This window comes from Martes martes (assembly GCF_963455335.1).
Source record: "Martes martes genome assembly, chromosome: 5".
In the NCBI taxonomy this organism is placed as follows: Eukaryota; Metazoa; Chordata; class Mammalia; order Carnivora; family Mustelidae; genus Martes; species Martes martes.
Window position 1 is genome coordinate 86,343,473 of NC_137892.1, and position 21,221 is coordinate 86,364,693.

Genomic DNA, 21,221 nt, shown 5'->3' on the forward strand with positions numbered 1-21,221 from the left:
TACATTCCTGCCTCTAGGTCTTTCCGTACTGTTCCCCTTGCCCAGAATACCCCTGGTACCTTTGGTCTGAAGCCAACCCACATTTCAAGACCCAGTTCAAGTGCCAATTTGATGACAAAGCCTTCCTTGACTATCCTAGCTAAAAGTTATCTTTCTAGTTGGGGACTCTGAGCAGCACTTTTGTCCTATAGCACCTAGACCTTTTGGTATTGTTTTATAGTTTATATGTTGTATATTAATAATGAATGAATATATATTTCTATTTCCTTTATCTCTCACTATTCAGGGCACTGTCTCCATCTACATCACCTCTAACATGATTATATACCGAGGTCATTCAGTAATTCACTGAACTGAGGAATAATTTGGCAGCAGAAGCCTGGGACACTTTGAACCAGAGAAAAGAAAAGGTGTACAGGAAGTCTTTTTCTAGTGTTACTCCTACTATATTTTGTCTCTCTGTACAACGTAATCACAGCAACTGGTCTTCCTCCTTGCAGTGTGAGACACGGCTGCTCATCAAGCTGAAGGCCAAGAGACATTCTTTTTTCTTTTATTATTTTTTAAGATTTTATTTATTCATTTGACAGACAAAGATCACAAGCAGGCAGAGAGGCAGGCACAGAGAGAGAGAGGATGGGAAGCAGGCTCCCTGCTGAGCAGAGAGCTGGATGCGGGGCTCAATCTCAGGACCCTGAGATCATGACCTGAGCTGAAGGCAGAGGCTTTAACCCACTGAGCCACCCAGGCGCCCCACCAAGAGATTCTTAACCCAGCTCCAGTTTAAAGAAAAATCCCTATGAAAATATTATGGTCAACCTGGCTTGGTCATGTATTCCCCTCATTTCCCCACCCTATTATCAGAACTGTGGCACAAAATCTACCTCAGTGAACAACAAGGCTTTCCATCCCTTAACTCTACAGACAAGTTTAGTTATTTAAAACCCATGTTTTTATTACAACCAAGTGAAATCTTTCTAAGATACAGCATGCATTTTTTCCCTACCTTCACAAATAGAATATATCAAATGGAATTTACTGAGGGATGAAGATTATAAACATCAATTAGTGTTTGTGTTGTCATATACATGTCAACCCAAGGGGCTGTTGAGCATGAAAGCATGGCTTGTTTTTTACCCAGACCTCTGCATTATTATAGCCTCTGTGTCTTTTCTCCCCAGTAAGTTCCCTGTACCTTGCCTCATCAGCAATTAACTTTTGTCAAAGTTAAAAGTTAAAAAAAAGCCTTATATTTCAAACTACTGGATGATGGGAAATCTGGGAGCCAAGTGTGTTTTCACTGGTTACAAAATAACATATATCTTGGACATGGCAACCTTAACAGCTGCTCCCTGCTCAGTTCCTGCTAAAAGGTTCTGTAACCTAGCCCCTCAGGCCACAGATAGGCCACAGATGAGTACAAGGTAGAACCACCTGCCTCAGGATCTCTGGCCCACCGACGCCCACCGGCACCCACCGGCCAATGACAGGGCCCAGAGCAAAGCTGAGCTCAGTCAATCAGATCCTCGCTCTTGGGAAACAGGGCTGAGAAGCAGAAGGTGACAATCTGTGGAGACTGAAGCTCTGAGCTAGCTCTGGGCTGAAAGGGTCATGGGCACTCCAAAGCTATGGATACAGAAAGCAGAGGTAGGGGAAAGATGCAGAGACAGAACAGTGGGAAAGGATAAGTATGAAGTATGAAGTGAGTATGAAGCAGAGGCAGCTTCTTGTTGAGATGGCCAACACGCCAAATGGCTAAAGGGTAGTGATATGGCTGGCACAAAGAGAGCCGCTCAACTTCATTCTGGTCCTGGCTTTCCTTCAAGTGGCGCCACCTCCCAGAAGCTCCAGCTCTTTCCAGCCTGACTGGATTTCTGGCCTGTGCTTCTGCTCCATACTCCCTCCATCCCCTGAAGTGATCAGAGGAAGGTATGGGCTCTCCTGGCTATTCAGACTGCTTTAGCGCTCCCTGTTAGGTGTGTAACCAAGATTGGTCCAGATGAGTTAGGGGAGGTGGTTGTGTCACTCTGGAACGGGATTCAGTGGAATCCTGTGGGCAGCCTCCCTTCTCACCCTGTCAGGAGGCAGGATTCAACATCTCAGTACACCCTCCAGAGACACTTCACGTCCTCAGTGACTAGTAAAGTAACAACTCTCCCAATAATTACAAATATAAATAAATAAAATAATATAAATAATAAAATAATGTAAACAATAATATAATATAAATAATATAAAAAATAAAAATAAATATATAGTAAATGAACATTTATTAACTAGAAGCCTTGCTAAGTTTTAAGCCTAATGACAACCCTGTGAGGTAGATCTATTACTATTCCTACTAAATAGAGGTGCTTACAGATGCCACGTAAGTTCTTCTCAGCAACACAGCTAAGAAGCAGCGAAGCTGGGATACAAACTCAAGTAAGTCTATCCCAGAGTTCATGTTCTTAATACTGTGACACGCTGAATAACAAAAACTTGATTACTGAAGACTCATGAGAGGACTTGAAAGAGCATTCATACCTCTTACCAACATAAAAAACTTCCTAAGGTTTCCTTTTAGATAGTTCTGTTCCCCCAAAGTTCCTCCCCTACTGACAACCCTGTCAACTCTCCTCCCTCTTCTCTACCCAGCCTCCAAAAATCTCAATCTGCATGCCCTGCTCAACAAAACCAAAGCACGGCCCTTAGGAGTCCTAATTCTACTCCCAGCTTTGCAGAGACACACATTCCCATCTCACAGCTATTATACGGAGCAAAGGTAGCCCCACAGTGATGCACAGGAAAGTAGTCACTTATTTATTGTTTAAATATTTTATTTATTTATTTGTCAGAGAGAGAGAGAGAGAGAGAGAGAGACTGAGCAAGCAGAGGGAGTGGCAGGCAGAGGGAGAAGCAGGCTTCCCTGCTGAGCAAGGAGCCTGATGCAGGACTTGATCCCAGGACCTTGGAATCATGACCTGAGCCAAAGACAGATGCTCAACCAACTGAGCCACCCAGGGTTCGCTGAAAGTAGTGTTTATAGGGTCATATCCTCTCCGGAAAAAAGGGGGACATCTTTATAGGTGGCAAGACTCAGGTCAGATCATTGGAGCAGAGAAAGTATCTTCCTTCTCTTCTTTACTACAAATTCTTGTATCTCTTGATGGATCTGGAGTAAAAGTTAAGCCCAAGGCTGTGGCAGCGCATAAGAGGGTTTTGCTTGAAATCAAATTGCTTTCCTATTCTGGGGGCGGGAGCCGACGTACTGATTACATATTCATATTCTTGATGAGGATCTTAGGTTTCTACTGACAGTTTTGTACATAGAGACCTAATCTTCCCAAGATGTGCCTGACTTGGTGGAGAAATAAGGTGAGGAATAAGGCGCAAAGCTGGCTTTCAACAAGAGTATTCAGATTATTGCTAACAGAACTCTCTTAAGAGCCCAGTTCAGATCAAGTGGTATTCAAAATATCAACTTAGGTTCTGTTAAGCCTCTCTTTGTACTGCCGTTGGAATTGGTTAGTGAATTGTACCTTGAAAAGAATAAACACCAGAAGCTGACATTTCTGCAAGAGGAAGAAGAACTTGGAAAAATCAGTCACGTGTGTAAAGAAAAATACAGCAGGAAAAGTTTCTTCCTTTGTAATGATGAACCACAGTGCTTCCTTGTGGGCATATGACCTAATTGACTCATGCTGAAATTAAAGGCAGAACTTAATAACTTCTTTGTGAAGAAGAGGGAATTTAGAATTTCCTTATAGACAAAGAGCTAGAAAAAAGAGCCTGCGCCCCTACGCAGAGATTTGGCTGTGCGTGAAAATGTGGTAGCAAAATTTCTCTTGACCCACTATGCAAAGCATAGTCTCTGCTCACCTACTTTTCCTGGCTCTTCTGATTCAGAGTTTAAAGAACTAATTCTCAAGAGCTTTCCTTTTCCACATTAGTTCAGAAAACAATCCCTCAAGTTAAATTTCAAGGATATTTGGTGTAGGGCTTTATACAAGAAATTGTTAAGATTTTTGTAGCAAGTATTCGTAAGCTGCTGGTTGTCTGGGAGGAAAAAAAAAAGTACAAGAGTCCTAATGAGAAATTCTGGTTGGAGGTGGGGAGGCTTCAAAAGCATAACATAACCAAATGAGATCAAATTCCAGCTTTTAATTCCTTCAAATATTTTTTTCTCTCTCCATCATTCTTACAGCCCAAATTTTAGATTTTATGGCATCTTAAATGTGAGGTCCATAGAGACTTCTGGTAAAAACAAACAAGCCAACAAACAAACATTTGGAGCATTCCACCATCTTTTGTTTTCTAAGCCCAAGGACAGTTGGCAGTCTTAGCCATAGGCAGCCTTCTCGCTAACAGAATAAAAAAGTTGGGTCATAAAACTACAATTCTTCCTCCCCCACTCTCCGTAAGCTGGACCAAGGCAGACAAGGAAATTACAAACTTCAGGGTAGCTCTAGAAGATGAAGTAGGGAGATTATTGGAAACCCTGCCCACACAACATAAATTGCAAAGACAATTCAGTCAACCATAAATATTTTTAAGTGAACAACCAAGCCACTCATTTTCTACTTAAAAACAGTCTCGCTCTGGCACCAACAATCCCCTCCCTGTATATAGATCTGATTTCTACCATCTGGGCTGTAAGAGATTTGAGGGGAAAGTATTTGCTCATCTCTTTCCTAGTACCTGGAACAGTGTCTTATATATGTGGTATTCAGTATGTGTTTGCTAACTGACAGGGAAGGGATTGTCTGTCAGATCTGGCCGACTCCGAGTGCTGATGTTCAAGAGGCCTCCAGAGTGCAGGAAGGCTACAGCAGCAAATATTCAACTGGTGGTGCCATATACCAAAGGGACACGTAGGATTAAGGTAAGTCTGTGTTCCACCGAGATTCAAGAAAGGTTAGAGAGTCACACAAGAGCAGTTGGTGGGTGTTCTTCTTCTGGTAATTATTCAGTTGTAGTCTTCACTTGGGACAGTGCTGGGGCTAACTACTGTCTGGGAGGATTATATTGGCCATGTCAGTCACTAACATGTGGATCCTGTCTCTACTGGATTAGTGTGTCCAGGATTCCCATGACTCTACTTCTTGATTCTTGATCTCCTGCCAGTGTATTTTCACTGTGACAATTGCACATTGTAAATGCTGCCATGGGATGACTAAGGACATATTTCCTCTAATTCCACTTTCACACAAAGGATCAAGAGAAGAATGGGAAAGAGGATGTATGAGAGGGTGGGGGCTGTTTCTCCTCCAGAGGAAGCAAAGAGTTCCATGGCGCTCCTATCATGAAGTCTGTGCTGTAAGGCACGGCGTATGGAAGTTAAGGAGAATACAGGTTTCCTCCAAGACAGAGTTGAAGTCAACAAATTTATTTTAGATAAGAAATCTCTCTTGTGCTTCAGCTTTGGATTTTCCAGCTTTCAAGCAGTATTCTTCAAGTCCAAGGGCTGAAGTTAGTAGGCTTTAGCCGTTCTAGTCAGGGATGTTGACATGGCATGATGACAGCCTTGCCCATGTCATTCCTCATTACAACCCTAGTGTTGTGACCCTTAGATTCTAATCTGCAAGTCGTACCTGCTTACATCCTCTAAGGTTGTGAGTACAGTGGTGAACAAAATTAAGCTTGCCAACTTGTGCAAATCTAAGATGATTTCTCTATTTCACTGCTTTAGTCATTAGAAAAACAAAAAAAAACCGCTCTTTTCAGTGTGTCTAATCAAAAACAGTATCACTTCTCCTACTCCTATAGTAGAACCTAAAAAGGATTATAAAATTACTCAATCATTCTTTTTCTCATTAGCACCAAGCAGGTGATCTTACTGGCTAGAAGGCAGGGGATAGTGAGGAATACAGGTGATTTAAGCAGTGTGTCTGAGGTTACCAGGGCAACTGCTAATTATTATTGAGTAACTCTAGTGTACCTCTATAAAGGTCGGGATTTTTTTTCATTATATATTTTGCTTTAAAATGGGGCTTTAAAGGAAATTGGGGAGAGAGCAGATGGAGGATGACAGATGAAGATCAGGTTAAAGAACTATATATAGCTCAAGAAAATTAAACTACTTAAATTTCATAATGTTGGTTTAGGAAATGGTGGGGGAGTTCATGAGTAAATGTAAAAAACGACTTTCTGGTTTCCTAAGTTAGGGCTTCTCAAATTAGTAAGAAATCTGAAAAAAGGCCAGACGCAGAGATGTAACTGGAAATACTTAGTTCTCTGAGACAAATTTCCTCAGCTGTCTCAGAGTTACCATTTTCTGAACTGACCTGGAGCCCTGGGCAGACTGATCTGGAGCCCTGGGCAGACCAACCTGGACAAGAGTCATGTGGTCATTGAAAGAATAATTCAAGACTCGATTTCACTGAAACACACCAAAAGCAACATGTTCTTGGTATAAGTCTTATTCTTCAAACAGCATCTTACACACATCCTTAGTTATTAAGGATGTAACAAATTTGAAAAGTTTAAAAAAAAATTCCTGTGTTCACTTTGGCAGCACATACACCAAAAATTGGAGTGATACAGAGAAGATTAGCATGGCCCCTGGGCAAAAATGACATGCAAATCATAAGCATTCCATATTTCAAAAACCAAACCATCAGACTGAATGCCTTAAACTTACACAGTGATGTATGTTAATTGCTTTTCAATAAAACTGGAAAATAGAAGCTCACATGTATTAAAAAAATCCTTACAAAGAGGTACCCCACAACTATAAAAAATAAAGTAAAATGGTGATTTTAAGACTGAGCTAATCTATTTCTGATTTTCAAAACTGAACAATCCATACACACACACATTAAAAAAATTCCAACACAACAAAAGGGTAGGGTTGAAAGGAAATCAGTTTCCCTTCTACCAAAGGCCACTGCCCTATCTGCCTCTACCAGAGACCACCACATAGACTCGTTCCCCTGTATCTTTACAGAAATATTAAATATGTACACACATCTGTAGGGGGATAGATATATATATCTCCCCCAATTCTTATATATTAATAGGAGCATATAATGCACACAGGTAGTTTTTAAATCTAGCTAGGTATCAAAATCACCTAGGAAGTTTAAGAAGCATACCAAAATTCGGACACCACCCCAGACCAATGAACTCTGAGGCTCCAGCAAAGGAGCCTAGGTGTTGACATTTTTTTACTTTAGATTCCCCAGGTGATTCTAAGATTTTATTTATTTATTTGTCAGAGAGAGTGCACAAGCAGGCAGAGTGGCAGGGAGAGGCACAGAGAGAAGCAGGCTCCCCGCTGAGCAAGGAGCCCGATGTGGGACTCGATCCCAGGACCCTGGTATCATGACCTGAGCTGAAGGCAGCAGCTTAACCCACTGTGCCACCCAGGTGCCACTCTACAGGTGATTCTAGTATGCAGCCTGGGCTGAGAACCAGAGTACCTTGCTTTTTCCTTAATGTACCTTAGAAGGTTGTTCTATACCAGCACATATAAAACTGCTTCATTTCTCTGCTGTACTGGGTAGCAGTCTACTCTAACATGTATTTTGCCCATTTTTTACTGATGGTCATCCCTTCAGTTCTACTCTTTGGCTTTTATACATGGTGTTACAATGTCCATCTGTGCTGGAGAATATCCACTCTCTTACCTGCCCTCTTCTCTGGGAGCTAACCAGCATGGATTACATCACGAGGTCCCCTGCCTCCTCTGGCTCCCAGTTGGGGTAACTAAGGGGGAGCTCTGGCAAGAGATGAGCAGGAAGAAGGAGACAGCCAAGGTATATATTTCCCTGTCTCCCTCTGAAGTTGCCTGCCCATGACCAAACCCCTTAACCAACATTCCTTTCAAGGTGCTGACTCAGTAGACCTCTCTCCCCTTTTGAGTGTGGTAACCACTTTCTATTCAAGTCCCTCCAGCCTAAGGATAATTGGTTGGGTGCTACTGTCCCTGATTTACTGTACTATCTTGTGATTTTCCCGCCCTTTCCTTCTTTGTAAATAAACTCTCCTTGAATTATGCTATTTTCATGGTGATGTTTCTACTTATGGTTCTAATACATCATCCTTGGACATACATCTTTGTATTTTATTTCCTTATGGATAATATCATCTTGGGTCCCTCTGGAGCAAAACTTCTTCACATAAGGCAAAAAGAAGATGGGGTGCCTGAGTGGCTCAATTGGTTAAGCGTCTGATTCTTGATTTCGGTTCAGGTCATGATCTCAGTCAGGGTTGTAAGAGCAAGGCCCGCATTGGGTTCCACACTAAGTATAGAGCCTTGCCTCGGATTCTCTCATTCCCTCTCTCTCTGCCCCTCCCCCCTCCACTTGTGCTCTCTAAAAAATTTTAAAAATTAAAAAAAAAAAAAAAAAAGATGCAATGGGGCAGTCCATACAGCAGCTCTTTTATTCCTTTACGGAGCATTTTTAACAACAGCCTGGGCACAGCCCCATCACCTGTTCAGTTTGCAAGGATTATTACAGTGAATACTGAAACAATGTCTTGGGGAGAACTCCACTGCTTCTTTGAGAAAGAAGCTCATAGGCACTGAAAAGAGAACCTCCTAGAGCAAATACAATGAATGACTGAAAGGCAGAATTTCAGAATGCTTTCAGAAACTCTTTTTGTCATAATGACAGTCAAATTTACACAGAGTCACAGGCTGGAATAGAATTCCTGAGGCTAAATTATCCCCCCGTGAAAACTTAGACTGCAGTTAAGTTCTCCTCTGATTAGTATGGTTCCAATTGGCTCCACCCAACAGAGAAACAATAGAGTAGATAGATGGCTTGACAGAACTCTGGAGAGTACACACCTAAACCTGCTGACTTGGAGCAAACAGCTTAAAGCTACTAATCCTCAGTGCATTTTGTTATTTGTAGTTAACTGAGTTTTACGTGCTTTATTTATTTATTTTTATTTTTATTTTTTAAGATTTTTTTTGGACACAGAGAGAGAGATCACAAGTAGGCAGAGAGGCAGGCAGAGAGAGAGGAGGAAGCAGGCTCCCCACTGAGCAGAGAGCTCGATGTGGGGCTGGATCCCAGGACCCTGGGATCAAGACCAGAGCCGAAGGCAGAGGCTTAACCCACTGAACCACCCAGGTGTCCCTATTTATTTATTTTTAGAAGATTTACTTATTTGAGAGAGAGAGAGAGCAAGGAAGCAAGGGAGCAAATGAGCAAGCGAGTTGGGGTGGGGGATGGGAGGGAGTGTGGAGGGTGGGCAGAAGGAGAGAGAGGAATCTCAAGCAGATTATGTGCTGAACCCTGAGCCCGACAAGGGGCCTGATTTCATGATCCTGAGATCAAAACCTGAGCCAAAACCAAGAGTCAGACGCTTAACCGACTGCACCACCCAGGTATTTTATTTTAAAATTATCTCAGTGTTTTGATGTGGGTTGCTCTGTGTCATACTAGGATCAAAGAAAGAAAAATAAACACTGAGTGTCTACTGCGGCCACCAAAAGAAATCAATACTAAGGATCTGTTCATTGGTAAGGGGATAGTCTAAGAGCAAACCAATTTTTGCTTAGTGAAAAAGGGAACTTTTCTAAAAAAGATTTTATTTGAGAGAGCGCATGTGGAGGTGAGCAGAGGAGGGGCAAAGGGGAGAGGGAAAGAATCTCAAGCCGACTCCACATGGAGAGGAGAGCCAGATGTGGTGCTAGAACCCACAACCCTGAGAAAATGACCTCAGTTGAAACTAAGAGTCGGACACTTAACTGACTGAGCCACCCAGGCACCCCAGAAACCCAATTCTTATTAACCACTTAATGTCAGCCAGGTCAGTTTTGCTGGCAGTAACTCATCTGACCCTCACAACAACCCTGGAAACAGGTCTTCTTTTTACTATGATTATTTTTACTATCATTGCTACCATTTCACAAAAGAGGTTTAGCTCAGAGAGGACAAATAACTTGTCCAAATTTACAGTTAGGGAATAGCAGAGCCAAACCTTCACTACCAGGCCACATGGGCTTTTCCCTACACCAGCTCTCAAAAGCTTTTCATACACGATAGAACCCACGTCAGCCTTCAGAGAGCTATTTGTAGCCCTAAGTTTATATATAAACTGCATCTGTTCTCCTGAATGACTGTTTCCCATAATGCCGTCCATTATGAGAAATACATTTCCCCCCTCAAAAGTAGAGTATTCATTTGGAAAAGCCTTTCCTCAACTGCGAAATATTGTTTTATGATGTTATAAGAGAAGTGTTGTAAAGAGCATGTTCTAAGGTCAAATATACATTTAGGAAATGCGGCATAACACGTGCCCTTTTTGAATTCACAAGGGACATATGAATGGCTCAAAAGTCCTCTAGACAAGTATCTGTGGAACTTTATTCAACTGAGAGCTCTTGCCTTTCTGCACCTGTCCCACCCTCTTCCTGCCTCAGCTTGGGGAGTGCCAACTTAGAAGTCTCAAATAACCTGTACAAGTCGATGATCATCTAGCACTTTCCAAGCTCTTTTCCTGTCAATGCAAAGGTCTTGATCATCTCCTGTTACAAGCACAGTAGGTGCTCAATAAAAACATCTATTGGTTTAACTGATGCACCCACACTATCTTGATTTGTGACCAGAAAGGCATTTTCAAAGCAGCAGGCTGGCTTCTGTGGGCCATTGAAAAGTGTAGCCCTGGTGAGCTAACTGGGTTCCTCTATGAAGCAAACCCATCAGTCCTCAGCCTCAAATGTTGTGATTAACCTCAAAGACTAGGGACAGGGTGCTCTTAAGGCCCTCCACAATCAGCAATGCAGGAACAAACAGAGTGCCAGTGATGATACAGACTTGGTCCTGAAAGCATGACAGTGAGGTCAATACTGTTTTTATTCTCATGGAAGTACATCCACTTAATGCATTATGCCTATGGTTCTCAGACTTCAGGATGTATCAGAATCACCTGCAGAGCTTGTTGAAACACAGAGGACTGGGTTCCTCCTCTAACGGGGCTGATCCAGTAAGTCTACAGTGGGGCCCGAGAAAGTATAGATCTAACAGACTCCCAGGTAATGCCAATGACAGTGGCACAGGGAGCACACTGAAAACACCACACTGGCTAAGACCTGCCTGAAGACCAGTGTACCTGGAACCAAAGGAAGCGTACATGAGATTCTTAATGCAGAGATGGAGCTAAAAGCAAGATCCTAAGGCTTTTCCAACTAGAAATGTGTTTCTGGCTAAGTAAGCATCTGCCTCCCAGACTGACTAGAAAGGTTTAAAAGGCAGTACTTTAATACGACTTTAATTTACTTGATTTAGGATCTAAATCTACCAATGAGATTCCCCCAAAGTATACACGTAAGCAGAGAAACAATTCCTAATCTAATTCTAAGTGAGAAAAATGTCATTTTAAAGTTCCTTCAAAGGCATAATAGTGCTAAAAGCTATTCACAAAATATTAAGCCTATTTCCTTAAGATTCAATAAAAAATTCAAGATTTACAAATGCTTAACACCTACTTACATATATAAAATGCAATGGCATAATGCAGTTGAGGGCAGCTAAATTCACAATACATTTTTTTTAATTTTATTTTTTCAGTGTTCCAAGATTTGTTGTTTATGTACGACACCCAGGGCTCCATGCAATACGTGCCCTCCTTAATTTATTTATACGCTTAATTAAACACCAAGACTTTACTTAGCATCTACTGTATGTCATGATAAATTTGGATAATTATTTTACATTATTTAGCAATATTAATTCATTTACAAAAAAAAATACAGACCCTTTATGATGTTAGCTCATCAAGGGGGAAAGAAAACAACAACGTGTGTGAAGGAAAACATTTTTCCATTTGAGATTTCCACGCTGCTGGAAAACAGGGATGTGGGATGCAGCTAAGCCCTTGAACGGTGTCCCATCCCCGCCTCCTCCCATACCCCCTCTGCTGACAGGCTGTAGAGATCCAAGTGCCACTGACAGCCCTGGTGCTTGGGAAAGAAATCCTGCTGGGTCATGAAGTGTGAGGGCTGCCTTGAGCAATTTTTATGTTAAAAAAATATCCCTGCTAATCACCAAACACATTTATCCAATAAAAATCAGATGGGTCATCAGGAAGGAATCTCCACCCTCAACCAAGGGAGGCCAGCTGAGCTCCTGACTGGCGAAGGAGATCTTGGCTAGGGAATGGGAAAAGCTGACAGAAAGCCACGCAGAAAACAAGAACACAGGTCGCATCAGTGACAAGCTCTGAAGATGCCAAGGGGGCATACTTGGAGGAACTGTGGCCATGGTGGCCCCAGGAGACAGACGTATAAGAGGGATGGCTTGGGGCTTGTCTAAGAAACAACCATGAACGAGCTGGCTGGAAGCACCACAGAGGTTGTGAGGAGGAATGAGAAGAGGCAACTGATTCCTTGTGAAAAACAACTCTACTTTCAAATCATTTCCCAAGGTGAGGAATGCCATCAAGTTTTCAGGCAAAACAGTCAGAAGAGACCTTTTCTGCTTGGAGGTGGGTGAGAATCAGAATCCTCAGTCTAAGAGGAAAGATCCTCCTCCACAGAAGAGTGATTCAACCACAGAGGAAAACTTCTCTTTCAAATCCCTGCATTCCAAAGAATGACAAATCAAGATCATTGTAGTAAAAGCATATTGCCTGTTTGGGTGTAACTCTTTTGGCATGAAATAGCACTTAGAGGAGATAAAATTACTTTTAAGAAATTCCATTTATTATCACCGTTGAATGCATTTTGTGATTCATTTGGTTTCAGTAAATAAGAGCTATGCACACAGCTCAACTGCCTGGGATGTGGACATTTCCAAATTGTTCAGCAACAGGCATGCCTAGTCCCCAGTTGGTCTTGGTTTAAAGCGGGGTAGCACCTGCCCCTACAGAAGTTCCTCCTTTTCACTGATAACTCAATGACTGAATTGATACGTCCAGTCTGGGATTCTCTGATTCCAGGTGGGAAGCTCATGGGGGGAAGGTGAGGAGAAGAGCCTGGGACATTTCTCTGCACACAAGAAAGACATACCAAGGCTGAGAGGGTAGAGGGAGAGAAAGGGAATCTCTGAGAGGGAGGAGGACAAGAGGCCCTCCACAACAAAATTAACTGCTATTCACAGATTCACAGTGCTAAACATATGAGGTAATGAAAGATGATCTCATTTACTCTTCCCAACTTTTTTTTGGAGGTATAATTCCTGTTTTATAGATGCGGAAAGAACAGAAGGCAGAGAGAACTACAGCAGAAACTCTTTTTGTTTATCACTGTACCTTCAGCATTTAGGATAATGCCTGGCCCACAGTAGGTGTTCAAAAAGTATTTGTTGAATGAATGTTGAATGAATTAAGTAAGACACAAGTAAAATTTTGGAGATACCTCTAAGGTTTTTCTCAGATTTTATCAGAGAGCAGCTGAATCAAATTCAGGAGACAACAGTGCTTCAGAGAAACAACGCTGCCTGGAAGTAGGCCTTGTTTATCCTCTGAATTTCAGCAACTATTCTCTTGCCTCTCACTGGCCACTAAGAGGTAGAGGACAGTTGACTCTGGCATAGTCTGAAAGCATTTGGCATGTGCACATCTTTTAGGTCACCAGAAATAACTTGGAAATGTGTGTGTGTGTGTGTGTGTGAGAGAGAGAGAGAGAGAGAGAGAGAGAGAGAGAGAAGCGGAAAGGACAAGAAAAATTAGTTTTATTTATGAGGCTACTGGGCAGTGAGCTATTTATTTTTTAGGGGTGGGGACGACTCAGGCAGGGAGAACTCCAAGCTTGGGTTCCTCCCATGGCTATAATCATCCTCCATCCTCCTAGCATGCTTTCCATCTTAATAAGCCCCTCCATCCCTACCCCAGAAATCTGAAGAAAGCATTTACCTAGTAGTTTTTAACCTGAGGGAATTACTGCAGTATTTATGTCCCTAGTGGGATGTCCCCTAACTTTTTTCTTTGCATTTGTTTACCTCCTTCTTAAAAATCACTATCTTCCAGAAAGAAATCTTTCAGATTTCTTCCAGAAATCACTATCTTCCACAAGGCCAACACCACTGGTCATTGTGGGAGTGGAGAGTGATTTTTATTTTGTCAGTCCTTTCTAAGCACTCTTTGAACAACTTCCGTAGTTAGAGACAGGTCAGACCCCCTTCTTCTGGCACAGGGAACAGGGGATGGGTGCACTCAGGGCGAAGGTCGGGTACCAGACGGTCTATGTCGGTGCCAGGAGTGAAACCTCGGCTTTCCTGCTTTCCATGCCACTGTGTGAGCTATCTTTCTGATTGCCTCAGTCATTAGCCATGGGTTTTGTTTTGCTTCTTAACTTCTTAGAATCTCACTTATGAGTCATCTGCTTTCAAAGAAGATTCTGAAAATTGACAAGCTGGTCTCCATGCTGCCATTCTCTATGGTGAGAGCCTTTCCTACCCTTCCACCTTACCCAGGCAACCCTGCCCCTCCCACGGCAGCTTGAGGATTCTGAGGTCACAAAAGCAGAGGCCTATGTCATTTAACTATTGCTGAATAAACTGACCTGAACTCAGTGGCTTAAAAAACCACTATGTATTATTTCTCATGCATCTGTGGGTTGAGTGAGTCCTTCCTGGACTCACTCATGTGGCTGCATTCAACTGACGAGTGGCCCCGGGTTGGGCATGGCTGGGACAGCTGGGCTTCTCTCTCCAATAGTCTTGCATGCTGAAGGAGACTAGACGAGATTCTTTACATGGCGGCTGGATTCTAGGAAGATGATGAGATGAGAAATTGCAAGGCCTTGTGGCCTAGGCTTGGATGTTATACATGGTATCATTTGTACCACATTCTATTGGCCAAATCAAGACAGGAGATGAAGGCCAGCCTAGATCCAAGGACTCTACCTCTTCATGGGAGCTACAAAGATTCTTTGGCCCTATGTCATCTATCATAGGCCTATAGCCAGGAGGTAAGGAGTGAAGCAGGCCAGTTGTGAGAAGATAGCCACCGTGGAGAACATCACTTGTTACCAAGTAACACACAGATTTAGGGTGGCCAAATCTTTAACTTTTCAAAAGAAGCTGGAAATATAGATTTAAAAAAATATAAATTTTTTAAAGCAGTTTTATGTTTACAGAAAAATGGCTCAAAATAACTCAGTTATTTCTCCCTGCTGCCTAAATTCCCCTGTAATTAACATCTTTCATTAGTGACGTACATTTATTAGTAGTATTACATTAACTAACATTACTTACATTAGGATTCATTCTGTGTTCTATTGGTTTTATAGGTTTTGACAAACCAATAATGTCTGGCATCTACTGTTACAGTGTCATACAGAATAGTATCGCTGCCCTAAAAATGCCCAGTGTCCTACCTATGCACCCTTCCTTCTCACTCATCTTTTTACTGAGTCTGTAGTTTTGTCTTTTCCAGCATGTCGTAGAGTTGGTATCACACCATGCCATGGCATTTTCACTGTGCCTTCTTTCACTTAATAGTCTGAACTCAAGCCTCATTCAAGTCTTTGCCTGACTTCATAGCTCTCTTCTTTTTATCACTGGATTATATTGTCTGGATGTACCACAGTTTGTTTATCCATTCACCTACCGTGGAACATCTTGTTTGCTTCCAAGTTTTGGCAGTAACAAATAACAATAACAAAGGAAGAAATAACAAATAAATAACAGTAACAAATAAGCAATAACAAATAAAGCTGCAGGTTTTTGTTTGAACTTAAGTTTTCAACTCATTTGAGTGAACATATTTGAGGGTGACTGCTGGACTGTTGTATGAGAAATCTATGTTTAGCTTTGTAGGAAATTACCTAATCATCTTTCAAAATGGGTGTCTGCTTTTGCATACCCACAAGCAATGCATAAGAGCTCCTGTTGTTCCATATCCTACAGCACTTGGTATTGTCACTGTTTATTTTAGGCCTTCTAATAGGTGTACAGAGAGATCTCATTGTTTTAATTTGCAATTCCCTGATGACATAAGATGTTGAACATCTTTTCATATGCTTATTTGCATCTAAATGTCTTCCTTGGTGAGGTGACTATCCAGATCTTTTGCCCAGTTTTTAACTGGGTTTTTTACATATTATTGGATTTTAAGCGTACTTTGTATATTTTGGATACTGATCCTTTATCAGATATGAGTTTTGTAAATATTTTCTCTTATTCTGGGCTTGGTTTTTCTTTCTCTTAATAATGTCTTTCACAGAGCACAAGATTTAACCACAATGAAGTTCAACTTACAAATTTTTTCTTTCAGAGATCATGTACCTAGTCATTGATAAACCCACGGTCACCTACAGATTCCCTTATATCACCTAGAAATTCTAGTTTTGCATTTACATTTCAGTCTAGAATCCATTTTGAGTTAATTTTTTGAAAGGTGTCAAATCTATATCTAGGTTTTTTTTTTCCATGTGAATGTCTAGTTGTTCAGCACAAAAGGTTTGTTTATACTTTAAAATTGGGGGGCGGGAACCTAGCTGGCTCAGTTGAAGCATGCAGCTCTTGATCTTGGGGTTGTGAGTTCAAGCCCCACAGTGGGTGCAGAGATCGTATAAATAAGTAAAGAAAGAAATGTGGTTTGTTGTTGTTGTTATTATTTTTTGGTGGTAGTGGTAAGGGAGGAAGGAAGCTTCCCCTCTACCAACACACACATTGTGTTGTCTGTAGGCTGTTTTCTCCATCCTGGTTCATCTTTGCCTCCCTCATCCCCCTCACCTGCAATGAACTTCATCCATCCATATTAATCTATTTAATTTTACTTAACACCAACCTCACATTTTCACTATCCACTTTTTCCAATATTCTGATTGGTGCATGTACTCAACATGATCAGTTAATGGTTGGTGAACTCTAAAACCACTTATGAGCTATAAATCCCATTTAGCACTGCCATATACCACTGTCCTTTCTCCTTAGCTAGACTATAAACTTGTGGCGAGGCCAGGAATCCTCCTGTTCTCATTTACCCCTGGTAGCCTAGCAGAGGTCTGGGCACAAAATAGGTCAGCAATATTTGCTGACAATTTTAGACTACCTGGACTTTGGTCCTGACTTACCAAGTGTCTTTGATCTTCAAGAGGGATGGCTATACTTTAGGAAGTCCAGCTGAGGACCTGCCAAAGATGGAAACCCTGCAACCTTGCCCTGCCATGGCCAGAACAGAGCATCTCTAATTTTGATGCCCGATTTATCATTATGCCCACACAAACAAGAGGGTCCTGATCTCCTTGGAGAATTAGGAAAAATTTACCAATGAGACAGCAAAATGTGGTCTCTAAAGTACCAAAGGATGCTGAGTCACAAAGCATGTTCCTTTCATTATGATGGTTACATGGTCATAATGACCATTCCAGTCATTTTGAAAACAATGAAAAACAAATGAATGAAATAAAAAAGAGAACGGACTGTTTTTGGTGACTGGTTCCCTACCTCTTGCCCAATTAATAATCAAAGTAATAATAATCCCCCACCGTCTGACTGTGTTTTCTGTTTTCATCTGTATTAAGTATTCCCACTCAAGGATCTCTGTGTAAGTCAAAGTGAACAATGATAGAGGGAATGAAAGTGTCCAGAACTGAGGTTGAGACCCCAGTGGTCTCCGATGGTTGTGACTGAGCCGAGTCACCATGGCATACTGTGCTTCCAGACCTCTCAGAATTCGTTTTCTATAGCCAAATACTGCAGCGTCTATTTCCCAGGACCACCTAGCTTCTGTCTATGGCCCACCCAAGCAACTGTAGGCAGAAAAAAGAAGGGAGGCACAAACTTGATATGGTGCATTCAGGGCCTTGGGTCTCAGAAATGGTCGGCAAAACTCCCGCAGAGCTCATGGCACCTTTGGGGTGGGCCTCAGTGAGGCTGCGGCAAACTCTGGCATCAGTGCCAGCAGCAGCACTCCTTCTGCTTCAGGAGCAGCCTGGGGCTCAAGACTCCCAGGTGCCAGCCAGGTGTTCCCTCAGCCTGGAAGGACAGCAGACATTTTGGCAATATCTACTATCCTACCTCCAACTTTCCTTGAAAGTCAAACAAAGTACAACTGTTCCTGGCATCACTCTTCCTGCCCTGGGAAAGCCTCCAAATTCTGGAGCAGGCAAGGACAGTCCCTATGGATGGGGGTCACTGGCAGAGTGACCCCCAGTGTCTTATGTAAAACAAATCACATCTAGACAACTGAAAAACAAAAACCTCAAGTCCCCTCTTCTAGGACCTATTTAAAAGACAGTGTCCTGCAATTGCACTAGTGGGTATTTACCCCAAATGTTCATAGTACCCCAATGTTCATAGCAGCAATGGCCACAGTCACCAAACTGTACAAAGAGTCAAGATGCCCTTCAACAGATGAATGAATAAAGAAGATATGGTCCATATATACAATGGAATATTATGCCTCCATCAGAAAGGATGAATACCCAACTTTTGTATCAACATGGATGGGACTGGAGATTATGCTGAGTGAAATAAGTCAAGCAGAGAGAGTCAATTATCATATGGTTTCACTTACTTGGGGAGCATAAGGAATAACACGGAGGATATCAGGAGATGGAGGAGAAGTGAGTTGGGGGAAATGGGACGGAGAGACGGACCATGAGAGACTATGGACTCTGAGAAACAAACAGGGTTTTTTGGGGGGGTGGGTGAGCCGAGGTATTAAGGAGGGCATGTATTGCATGGAGCACTGAGTACGGTGCATAAACAATGAATCCTGAACACTGAAAAAAAAAATTAAATCACAAAAATAAGTAAGTAAATAAATAAAGACAGACATTGCCCTCTTTTGTACCATTTAGCCATCAAAGCAGCCTCTTTAGACATACCATACACTCAGTGGTAACTCAGGGGGCTCCCAGCTGCTAAAAACAAAGATTAAAGAGGGGCGTCTGGGTAGTTCAGTCAGGTAAGCATCTGCCTTCGGCTCGGGTCATGATCCTGGAGTCCTGGGATCGAGCCCCACACTGGGCTCCCCGCTCAGCACAGAGTTTGCTTCTTCCTTTCCCATTGCCCCACCCCACTGCTCTTTCTCTCTCTCTTGCTCACTTTGTTTCTCTCAAATAAATAAATAGAATCTTAAAAAAAAACAAACATGTAAATTAAAGACCATTAAATGGTATTGCTGGCTAAGATCAGAGGACAGTAAGCAACCTGGGCTAGAAATTCAACCTTGCTCATGCTGAGCAGCAAATAACATCAGTAACTGACACGTACAGAAGTTTAAACAAAATGGGGAATAAAAAGAGAGAGATATAAAAGAAACCAGAATCATCTTTAAGTCGAGGAAAGCAGGTAAAGGAGTGCTTGACAAAGCCAGACAACGAGGGATGGAGACTCCATACGCAAGTCTTGCCGTGGAGAAGCAGAAGAGACTCACTTCCCATAAGCAGAACGAGTTTTCCCAGTACATAATTTCATCTTATGTTACCGTTTTCATTTGCGGTAGAAGTACTCCCTAAGTCCATTTTAGAGTTCTTCTCCCCCTATGCCTTAATATCCCTGAGTTTCTTCTAAGGAAAAAATTGTTGGTCCCATTTTGCAGATCTGTAAATATCTTACAGAGATAGAATGGCAGGGTGTGACCACACAACCACCACCTGGAGATGGGCAGGAAAAGGTTCTGATATCCTGGTGTCTCACCAGAAGCAACGACTGCCCTGAAGACAATCTGTGGCTGAACTTCGAACTATTTTCACTAGAGAAAGGCAAAGTCAATTCTGCTCTTCCGAAGTCTTATACAACCGCAGCCTGAGAGTCCAGCTGTTCTGGTCATGGCCTTACATTCTTTCTGCAAAGACTCTAGTTGACAAGATTTATTTGGTGGTCTGAAGAAGCATGCTAAGCAGTGTGGGAGGAAACCACAAGGGAGGACTTTCTGGCCCTAGCACAGTGAATCTAGTTTCTGTGGAGGATTGGACAAGCAGCCCCAAGCTGCCTGTCCTGGCTATGGGTGCTTATCACCCAAGGCTGAAGCAACAAATGTTCTTCTCTTTTCTAGTCTCTGGTATGTCATCACAGTTATGCTAAGGTTTGAGGATCTGAACACTGTAAGGGCTACTGGAGGGCTTTTCTTTCTAGAAGTGGACACAGAGGTAGCACTGGACATATTCCATATCATCAGGGAGAAGGGAAACCGAGACAACATAAATGAGTGAAACAGACTTGGCTACTGATCTCCTGAGTTGCAACAGTGCCTGGATGTTTTATAAAACTAAAAGAAATCGCTTTTCATGCCCAGCAGCCAGCACAGTCAACAGCCATCACCAAAGCCATCTCAGTAGGAGGGTAAATCAAAGATCACCAAGGCCAAGAAGCAGTATGTTAAGAATAATGATTCCCCTCTGAGATGATGATGCTCAAAAAATCCACAACAAATTAGCCAAGCTCCACATTTAGAAAGAAGGTTAAAATCATGTTCATGGGACAATGCTCAAAGTCAGATGGGGCCAGAGCATAAAGTCCGGGTGGGATGGTTGAGCAAAGGCCTACCGTGGAAGGCAGTCAGAAATCATACTTACAGTGAGTTGGGCCGGGTGGGTTTGAGCACATCCAGGTCTGGGTCACTAGAGTTCATGTTGGGCTGTAAGCTGCTGCTGGAATTAAGGATGCTATTTGCATTTGATGAGACGACAGATTCCAAACTGGAGTTGATGATGCTGTTTCTTTGTTCCTCTGGAGAAAAATAAGGCCAAAAACCCCATATTACTATTACTTCATAGGGATAGTTTGTTTCAACATATATAAACACTTACCAATAATGAGAATGGATTGAGATCTCACCAAAGCTCAGAAGAAGACATAGGAAAGATAAGATTTACAGGCGGGAAAGGAAGACGAACAGGTGACTTACAGCTTTGGAGCAAACCCACCTCTGCTCAGCCTGATGGGTCAGACCAGGCATTTTCCTAAGAGTGACCCTACCACTGCACCATAAATTTTGTGTCTTCTTTTGACTGGTAGATGGGCAGAACATAGAGTAGTCTTCAGAGCGCCCTTGTATTTCGGTTTCTGTGACATTCACCTTTTATTCTAAAACTCCTGCCCCTAATATGGTCTTAATTGTCAAGACCCTGTCCTACCTCACCATAAAATGTCTACTACTTGGTCATCAACATCCTTATGACTCTGCAGTCTACACTTCTGACCACTCCCAAGACAAACCCTCCTGGGTTGCCTCCAGCTCCATGTAGTTGATGTTCAGCTTCAAGTCAGTTCTTTAAATAATAGATCTATAAGGGCTACAGAGTTGTCTGCATATAAAAAACCGAGTCCATGGTCTACATAGTCACATTAGTGCTTAGAGAGTATTACTAAGCCTGGAGGGAGGAAACC

General features: G+C 42.2%; 1 protein-coding gene across 5 annotated transcripts in view; it reads right to left on the bottom strand.

Moving 5' to 3' along the window:
* Positions 1 to 21,221, bottom strand: part of ARHGAP26 (Rho GTPase activating protein 26) — a 437,763-nt gene that overhangs the window by 48,729 nt on the left and 367,813 nt on the right. For all 5 annotated transcript variants that reach the window (XM_080803878.1, XM_080803877.1, XM_080803876.1 and 2 more), the window contains exon 20: positions 20,408 to 20,561. In XM_080803878.1, coding sequence (XP_080660004.1) covers positions 20,408 to 20,561 — 154 coding nt within the window. The remainder of the gene's footprint in view (positions 1 to 20,407; positions 20,562 to 21,221) is intronic.